Source organism: Arachis ipaensis, chromosome B08 (genome assembly GCF_000816755.2).
Source record: "Arachis ipaensis cultivar K30076 chromosome B08, Araip1.1, whole genome shotgun sequence".
Taxonomy (NCBI): domain Eukaryota; kingdom Viridiplantae; phylum Streptophyta; class Magnoliopsida; order Fabales; family Fabaceae; genus Arachis; species Arachis ipaensis.
Genome location: NC_029792.2, coordinates 1,571,540 through 1,580,644, shown reverse-complemented (window position 1 = coordinate 1,580,644; position 9,105 = coordinate 1,571,540). Strand labels below are relative to the sequence as shown.

Here is a 9,105-nt window from a genome sequence, read left to right as displayed (position 1 = left end):
CTAATATATAAATTTATAAATAAATTAAAAGAAATATATTATACGAGTTTAATTTGAAAGATATTCTCTCAGTTCAAGATGTTTTACACAACATAGTTATTTTTGTCAATTGAATGTATGTATAAAACAGATCTTTGGTAGCTTTTTGGTGCAATTTCTAAAAAAAAAAGTGACTAGTGTACTTAAAATAACAAAAATAAAGATAATTATACGAAGTCAAAGGAACTTTCTATTGCTAGTTGACGGCAAAGACACCACATCACTGTTACCGAAGAAGTTTGATGGAAATTACATCAATTATTGTTGTTGACTTCTTGTTTACTCCTCAGAGCTGTTTGTATGCTCGAAATCGAAGAGAATGGCTTCGTCGTCTTCTCTGTCCGTTGCTTCTGAAAGCAAATATGATATCTTCCTTAGCTTCAGAGGCATAGATACCAGACGTGGTTTTCTCAGCCATCTGATTAAGGCTTTAAACCAAAAACAGATTGAGATCTATGTAGACTATAAGCTCAGAGAAGGAACCCAAATATCACACTCACTCCTTACTGCCATTGAAGAATCAGAGATTTCCTTGATTATATTCTCCCAAGATTATGCTTCATCCAAGTGGTGCTTGGATGAACTCGTCAAAATAATGAAGTGCAGGAAAGAGAAAGGTCAAACAGCAATACCTATATTTTATGATGTAGATCCATCTTGTGTACGACATCAAAGGGGAAGTTATGTCGATGCACTTTCCGGCCATCGGAAAACGTCATCGGCGGGGCAGTTGCTAATATGGAAAGAAGCTCTCAACGAGGCTGCCAATTTGTCTGGACTGCATTCATCCAACTTTGGGCAAGTTCTTTTACTTCTACACTCTGCCTTTGAATTGCAACTGTGTTTTATTTTAATCCCTCAAATTTCAAAACTATTAGTTATATTTTGTATATATTGATCGGGAATTAAATTGATGCTTTTAGAATTTTAGAGGCTAAATTGCTGATTTTTACTTTGTCATAAGTTAGTATTCAAACAGGTTTTAATTAGGAATTTAGATCCTCTAAAGTGAGGAAGTTGGTAAAGTGGTAAAGTGAAGGGTTAATCACCATTAATTTGTAACTTCCATGAAATGTGCACCTCACTATCTTAATTTAATTTAAGAGTGATTAACTCTCACTTTACTACTTTACCAACTTTCTCACTTTAGAGGATCTTGATCCGTTACCAAAATTCATCGAGTGATTAGACAATGTAAGAAGAGAGTTTTTCTAACCCTAAAGGAAGAAATAAGATGGACTATATTAGTTCTAGTGGTAGAAATGGGATATCATTTTGTGATACTTAAGGGAAACCCATTCACTAAGAACAATTTGGATTATACCTTGTTTGGTACAGGAGTGATGCTGCTCTTATTGACGAAATTGTCAAACGCGTGTTACAAAGGTTGAATGAAAAGTGCCAAGGAGATTTACAAGGACTTGTTGGAATGTATGAACCAATTACAGAGCTAGAATCATTATTGTGCAAGGAATCAAAAGCTGTAGTTATTATTGGACTTTGGGGCATGGGTGGTATTGGAAAGACAACTCTTGCTAGTGTTGTTTTCGATAGGGTATGTCATGAATTTGAAGGACTCTGCTTCTTAGATAATGTAAGAGAAAAAGTCCAGAAATATGGCATAAATCATTTGAAGAAAGAACTTGTATCTAAGCTGCTGGACATTAAAGATGTAGAAAAAGATGTAGTCTCTTTCATCATGCCTATTGGGATAACTGATTTTGCCAAGAGAAGACTCCGTCGCAGAAAAGTTCTTCTTGTTCTTGATGATGTGAGTGATTCTAAGCAACTGGAAGATTTATGTGGAGGACATGATTGGTTTGGGCTAACTAGTAGGATCATGGTGACAACTAGAGATAAACATGTGCTGAATAGAGCCGATCATATTCATGAGGTTAAGGCATTAAATCAGGATGAGTCTCTTGAGCTTTTTAAGTTGAATGCCATGAAACAAAACTACATGGACACAGAGCAAGTTGAGCTATCCATGAGGGTTCTTAACTATGCGAAAGGAATTCCATTAGCCTTAAAAGTTATGGGTTCCTTTCTCTGTGGAAAAAGTAAGCAGGAGTGGAAAAGTCAGCTTCTTAAACTTGAAAAAATGCCTCATGTAGAAATTCAAAATATATTGAGATTGAGCTATAACGAACTAGATCGTCATGATCGGAATATTTTTCTATACCTTGCATGTTTCTTCAAGACAGTTTCAGAAGAGCAGGTTACGTTTCTTCTTGATGCATGCGGATACTCAACAGCTATTGGGTTAAAAACTCTTCAAGACAAAGCTCTTATTTCCATTTTAAGCTGTGAAGTGACAATGCACGACTTGCTTCGAGAAATGGGACGTGAAGTAGTTCGGGAAGAGTCTCCCAATGATCCGGGAAAGCGCAGTAGATTATGGGATTCTACTGATATCTATAAAGTATTGAAATATGACACGGTAAGTATAGTATATATCCTTTATCAAATGTAAACTAAAGATGGTTTTAATTAGTTAGTTTTGTAGTATTCCAATATACTTTGACTTGATGCTGCAGGGAACTGAAACTATTGAAAGCATAACATTAGACATGTCAAAAATTGACGTGCTAAGCTTGCATCCTCAGATATTTGCAAGAATGTACAAGCTCAAGTTTTTAAATGTTCATTCATGGGATGGTGAGCATAGGCTCTGTGCTCCTCATGGTATTGAATCCTTGTCAGATGAGCTGAGATTTTTTCAATGGGAAGACTACCCTTCGAAATCTTTACCATTGTCTTTTTGTGCGGAAAATCTTGTGGAAATTATAATGCCTTCTAGTCAGTTGGAGAAGCTTTGGGAAGGTGTCCAGGTATGCAGTGCAACTTCTTTTTCGCTTAAATACATGTATATCGTTTTAAAAAGATTGGCCTCATGCATTTATTTTAATTCTTCTTCAGAATCTTGTAAATCTGAAGCTAGTAGATCTTAATTATTCATCACACCTAGTCGAGCTCCCAGATTTCTCCAAGGCCCCAAATCTTGAAGAAGTAAATGTTTCCACCTGCAAGAGTCTGCAGCAAGTTCCCCAATCTGTTTTGTCTTCTCAAAAGCTGGGTTATCTCTTTCTAAATGATTGTAATGAACTAAGAAGTTTCCAGCACAACATTCATCATCAATCCCTTAAGACACTCTCTTTCCATAGCTGCATTGGTCTCAGAGAGTTCTCTTTGACACAGCTTAACCACGGCACAGACAAATTGGTGTTATCAGCTCCGCTTGAACGGCTAAAACTGGATTACTGTTCCAACCTTTCTCTGCTGCCAGACAATATAAGCATGCTTTCATCATTGAAGGACTTATCAATGAGTCACAGCAGTGTGAGAAGCTTGCCTGAAAGCATTAAGCATCTGTCACGGCTGAAATACCTCAACTTGAGTAATTGCAAGAGGCTTCAATCAATACCAGAGCTTCCATCGTCCATTTTGGGGTTAATTGCTGTTAACTGCACATCATTACATACTGTTTTCATGGCTGAACCAATCAAAGAAGAGAAATTCGGATATAAAACATTTGCATTTACCAATTGTGTTAAGTTGGAGAAGGCTACAATCCAGGCCATTATGGCAAACGCCTATGTCAGAATACAGCAAGCAGCAAACGCATGGCTACCAACAGGACAGAGGAATGAGTACTATTATGCAACCTTTGATAATAACTATGAACTCAGGGTTCATGTTTGCTTACCAGGAAGCCAAGTTCCAGGATGGTTCAGCTATAGAACAACCGAAACTTGCATGACTGTTGAACTTGTCCTACTTGCTTCTAGTATCAGTAGGTTCCGAGGTTTCATCTTCTGTGCTGTTCTTCCTCCTAGAGAGGAAAAAGGCTTAGGCTCGGCAATTTTGAGATGTTCTTACTTCATTGAAACGAGTGATGGTCCAAGCTTGGGCAGTCACAGTTCGTGGGTGATATATGACCGTACAGTTGATAAGGAATCCGACAATGTGTATATGTGGTATGATAGGCAATGCTGCATTGATATGATGAGGAGAACCAAACAAGGCAAAGGAAGTGATGAAGATAATGTTCATAAGTACAAGGTTTTATTTGAATTCCATTACTCCCTTAATTCCACAGGAATAAAAGAGTGTGGTGTCCATCCAATATATGTCTCGGATACTAAATCCAAGAGAAGACCAGAGATAACTCAAGTTGATGAGAACCAAGGTGATCTAGAGCTGCAAGAACCACTTTCTTCCACAAATAAGAACTTTAAAATGGAATACTTTTCTTCAAGGGAGTTTTCTGCTACACAGCTCAGCAGCAAGGATGATCAAGGGCAGAATGGGAAAATTACTCCTTTTCAATTCATGTATAGGAGGAGAGCGAAGAAGAAAATAAAGGAATGAGGTGAGAGGATGATATAAATAGAATTAAGGGAGAGAATTGGCCTCTCCAATGCCAAATATGGTTTCTGTTATTTCTAATATATGCGCTTTTACACACTTACATAATACAATCCTTCACTGCTTCGGGGACTATCACATTGATACTCCCTTTTCTGTGATTCTACATTCTTCTTCTATTTCGATTCTCTTATACCTTAATTATGTTCTTCCTTCTGTTTGCAATTTTATTTTATGAAGCTACTAAAGAATGATGCATGATGAATCAATTTAACTTTATCTTAAACAAACTTGACCAATTATCCAACAAGTTAAAATAGGACTATTGGTTACTAGTAAAAGATATTGTTCAAATGGGAGTATTGGTTACTGTGAAGTGTGAACATACAAGATACTGTTACACAAATAATAAGTACATCAGCATGATTTTACTTTTGTCAATTTCATAAACTGGGCGTAGTTTCTTAGCAAGTTCTTTTGCACGTTTGAAGGTGGTCACTCTTATATTTGACTGACAGAACCAAAGATACGACACGGTTTCCGGTAAGAATCTTTTGAAGGGTGTAACGCAATGTATCTAAAGTGTACACAAACATTAACATAATTTAACTTAAACTCCTTTTTTAAAGCTTTCTTTGGACCGACCACCACAGTAATCACAAGCGAGCTTTCGTGGAAAGTGCAAACAACCTGGTACTATGTGTTTACTGTTTAGTTTGCACGCGTTGACTCCGTTGTGTACCCTTGAGCTTCACTCTACTCACGCTGCCACAATCTCCTCCAGCCTCAGCCTCTGTTCTGATCTTCATCATTTGTCTCCAACTTCCTTAATTAGATTGTACACAATTTTATAGTTACAATGTTCATTCGATTTCTCTTTAGTTTCTTGTCTCACCTGGGTCCTGTCATTTATATGTAAGTTCATTGATGAAGCAGGTACTTCTGTGATCTTCGATAATTTTTGCTAGGAAGAGGATATGGCTGCGCATGCTTCTTCTGAGATTAATAAGTATGATGTCTTCCTCAGCTTCAGAGGCACAGACACTCGCCGTGGTTTTCTCAGCCATCTGCACAAGGCTTTAGAGGACAAGCACATCAAGACATACGTGGATTACATGCTCAGAGAAGGAACTGAAATATCACACTCACTCCTTGCAGCCATTGAACAATCAGAAATTGCTTTGATCATATTCTCCCAGGATTATGCTTCTTCCAAATGGTGTTTGGAAGAACTAGCCAAAATAATGGAATGCAGCAAACAAAATGGTCAAATTGTAATACCTATTTTCCATAATGTAGACCCATCATGGGTGCGCCACCAAAAGGAAAGTTATCACCACGCCCTTGCTAATCATGAGGTGAGGTTTGCAGACAGGGTGCAAATCTGGAGAGATGCTCTCAAGGAAGCTGCCAATTTGTCTGGATTTCATTCACCCTCATCAAGCTTCAGGTCAGTATTTCTTTTCATAGATTATTTTGTTTCTTCTGTTACACTATTACATTAGGGTATAATTTTGATAAATGAGATTTTAGTGGAAGGGATAAATCCATTCTCACACTATTAAACTAAACAATACAACAACAACAATACCAATAAGTTTGCCTCTTATACATTATGCAGGAATGATGCTCACCTTGTTGATGAAATCGTCAAACGTGTCTTACAAAGGTTAAACCAATCACCCCAAGGTGATTTGCAGGGTCTTGTTGGAATTCATGGACCAATTGAAAAGCTAGTATCGTTGTGCACGGAATCTGAAGCTGTTATTATTGGCCTTTGGGGCATGGGCGGTGTTGGTAAGACAACTCTTGCGACTGCAGTTTTCAATAGATTGTGTGATGGATTTGAAGGATTTTGCTTTTTGAACAATGTAAGAGAAAGAGCTGAGAAATCTGGTATAGATAATTTGAAGAAAGAACTTCTTTCCAAGCTGCTAAAGGAAGAAGATGCAAGTCCCTTTGTCACGCCTGGTGGGATAACTAATTTTGCCAAGAAAAGACTTGGTCGAACAAAGGTTCTTGTTGTTCTTGATGATGTCAATGATTCAGATCAAATTGAAGATTTATGTGGAGGACATACATGGTTTGGGGCAAGTAGCAGAATCATAGTGACAACAAGAGACAAGCATGTCCTTGTTAAGGCGGATGCTGATCATATACATGAAGTTGAGACATTGAATTCTGATGATTCTCTTCGGCTTTTCAGCCTGAATGCCTTCAAGCAAAACTGCACTATAGAAGCAGAACAAGTTGAGTTGTCTAAGAGAGTGCTTAACTATTGCAAAGGCCTCCCTTTAGCATTGAAAATCTTGGGTTCATTTCTTAAAGGAAAAACTCAACGAGAGTGGGAAAGTGAACTGCTCAAACTTGAAAAGATGCCTGATGAAAAAATCCAAAGTATATTGCGATTGAGTTATAATGAACTGGATCGTAATGATCGGAATATATTTTTGCATCTTGCATGTTTCTTTTATACAAATTCAGAAGAAGAGCTGATACAATCTGTTCTTGATTCCTGCGGATACGCAACAACTATCGGGTTGACAAATCTTGGTAATAAAGCTCTTATTTCCATTTCAAATGGTTGTGTGTCAATGCATGACTTAATTCGAGAAATGGGTCGTGAAATTGTTCGCGAAGAATCTCCAAATGATCCAGGAAAACGCAGTAGACTGTGGGATCCTCAGGATATCTGTAAAGTATTGAAAGACAATAAGGTAAGCGTAAGATTATCAGATTGTACTTTTTTTCACATTTATTTGGTGAAAGTTTGATACAATATATGTTTCATTTTGACATATGCAGGGAACGGATGCTATTGAAAGTATCGAATTGAACATGTCGGAAATTGACTGGATGAGCTTGCACCCTGAGACATTTGAAAGAATGGCTGGACTGAAGCTTGTTAGATTTCATGCAGCCGATTCCAAAAACAAGTTGTATGCTCCAGAGGGTATTAGATCTATGTCGAACGAGTTAAGGTATTTTCATTGGGATGAGTTTCCTTTGAAATCTTTGCCACCTTCTTTAAGTGTTGAGAAAATTGTTGAAATCATAATGCCCAACAGTGGATTGCAAACGCTTTGGGAAGGTGAACAGGTATGGAAACAATATTCTTTTTCATTTGATACCCATACACATGCTTTAATTAGTTAATTTGTTAATTTCAGAATCTTGTAAATCTAAGGAAAGTGGATCTAGATGGTTCGTCAAGCCTAATGGAGCTCCCAGGTTTATCAAAAGCTTCAAATCTTAGAGAAGTGAGTATCTCTGGTTGCAAGAGTCTGCGTCAAGTTCCTCCATCTGCTGTATGTTCCCAGAAGCTGAAATACCTGAACGTGAGCAACTGTGAGAGCATTGAGTCCATAGCAGAGCTTCCAGCATCGGTTGTGTGCGTAATTGCTCGCGACTGCCGCTCCCTACACACTGTATCTGTATCTGCTTTGGATTCTGTGGCTGAAGAGCCAATCCAGCAGCAGCAATTTGAGGATATAACCTTCAATTTCACCAACTGCCACAAATTGGAAGGGAATGCAAAAAACAGCATTATGGAACATGCCTATGGAAGATTAAAGCGACCATTAGCAGCAGCACCTACATCTGCTACGACAGCATGGCAGGACAAGGAGGATAAGGATAAGTTTCTTTCTCTGTGGAACGACAAGCACAATCATCCCAAGTTAAATGTGTTGTCAGGTGCAGGCTCGGGATGGTTCAGATATATAAACCCACAGAACGGGGCCGTCACTCTTGATGTTGCCCCAGGTGATAGCTTGTTGGGTTTCATCTTTTGGGTCGTTTTTCCTGCATACTATGGGAGTTACCAAGTGAGCGCCACTTCAGTGTCATATACGTATTGTGTTGAAGTGAGGAATGGTCCAAGTTTCAGTTATGATGGGCATTGGATGCCAGGCGAGGATATATGGCTTGACGATAGCTATTTTTGGTACGACGGGCAATGCTGCATTGACATGATCAAGGTAATGGAAGAAAACACCAACACTAATAATAACAATATTCAACTCAAGGTTTCATTCAAGTTCTTCTACAATCGTCTTATTTTGAGTCAGCCTATTGAGGAAGATGATGACCAAGAAGTAGAATATTGGAGTGTACACCCAATATATGCCTCAGATGTTCGTGGTGGCATGAGCATGGATGTACCGTCTATTGAGGAAGGTAATGGTGGTTCCATAGATGACTCAGATGAAGACGACGAAGGTAGTGAAAGAGGTGGTGTTTCGGAGTCGGTTGCACTCGTGCATGGTGGCAGGACGGATCTATAGTTCTATACACTGTAGTGGAGGCAACAATTTAAAATTATTTTGAACATTCTCGTTAAATTATTGAATTGATCCTACGATAATCTTTTACTCAATTTTTTGTTTTTAATAGTTAATTTAAAAATTTTATACTAAATATTTATTTAAAAGAAAAAGTATATGGAACCAAAATATGACCCGCCAAAAAGTAAACAAAACTGTTTAATTAAAATCACTTTTTGAATAATATGTTTGAAAATCGCTCCTGAAATCACGGAGCACAAACCAAAATCCGATTTTTCATAGAACCCAAACACATTTTAGCTGATTTTTGGCTTATATGCTTTTGGTTCTCTAGTTGTTCTCTTATTCTTTTTTAAAATTAGTTTTTGTTTTTCTTATAATAACTATATTAATTGAAAGATTTTTCCTCAGC

General features: G+C 37.7%; 2 protein-coding genes and 1 pseudogene across 5 annotated transcripts in view; 2 read left to right on the top strand and 1 right to left on the bottom strand.

Annotated features, from left to right (window-relative positions):
• Nucleotides 1-9,105, bottom strand: part of LOC110265895 — a 91,729-nt pseudogene that overhangs the window by 18,804 nt on the left and 63,820 nt on the right.
• Nucleotides 331-4,570, top strand: LOC107613764 (disease resistance protein RML1A-like). The gene is made up of 4 exons (XM_016315898.2): nucleotides 331-837; nucleotides 1,378-2,479; nucleotides 2,577-2,870; nucleotides 2,959-4,570. Exons 1-4 carry the CDS (start codon nucleotides 359-361, stop codon nucleotides 4,408-4,410), a joined length of 3,327 nt encoding a protein of 1,108 aa, XP_016171384.1. The 5' UTR covers nucleotides 331-358; the 3' UTR covers nucleotides 4,411-4,570.
• LOC107614376 (putative disease resistance protein At4g11170) overlaps nucleotides 4,302-9,105 on the top strand; it is a 5,420-nt gene continuing 616 nt past the window's right edge. Inside the window, exons 1-6 of one of the 4 annotated variants that reach the window (XM_021108507.1) lie at nucleotides 4,897-4,950; nucleotides 5,037-5,245; nucleotides 5,344-5,857; nucleotides 6,029-7,124; nucleotides 7,213-7,506; nucleotides 7,578-8,676. In XM_021108507.1, coding sequence (XP_020964166.1) covers nucleotides 5,385-5,857; nucleotides 6,029-7,124; nucleotides 7,213-7,506; nucleotides 7,578-8,676 — 2,962 coding nt within the window. In that variant the 5' untranslated portion in view covers nucleotides 4,897-4,950; nucleotides 5,037-5,245; nucleotides 5,344-5,384. Of the gene's footprint in view, nucleotides 4,412-4,896; nucleotides 4,951-5,036; nucleotides 5,246-5,340; nucleotides 5,858-6,028; nucleotides 7,125-7,212; nucleotides 7,507-7,577; nucleotides 8,800-9,105 lie in introns of those variants that run through there. The other 3 variants (XM_021108508.1, XM_016316582.2, XM_021108509.1) reach the window with 3 other exon arrangements.

Bases quoted from the DNA above. Each gene is read 5' to 3' on its own strand.
- LOC107613764 (XM_016315898.2), top strand. From the start codon at position 359: ATGGCTTCGTCGTCTTCTCTGTCCGTTGCTTCTGAAAGCAAATATGAT. The intron at 2,480-2,576 runs GTAAGTATAGTA...TTGATGCTGCAG, and splicing joins AAGTATTGAAATATGACACG to GGAACTGAAACTATTGAAAG. The intron at 2,871-2,958 runs GTATGCAGTGCA...ATTCTTCTTCAG, and splicing joins AGCTTTGGGAAGGTGTCCAG to AATCTTGTAAATCTGAAGCT.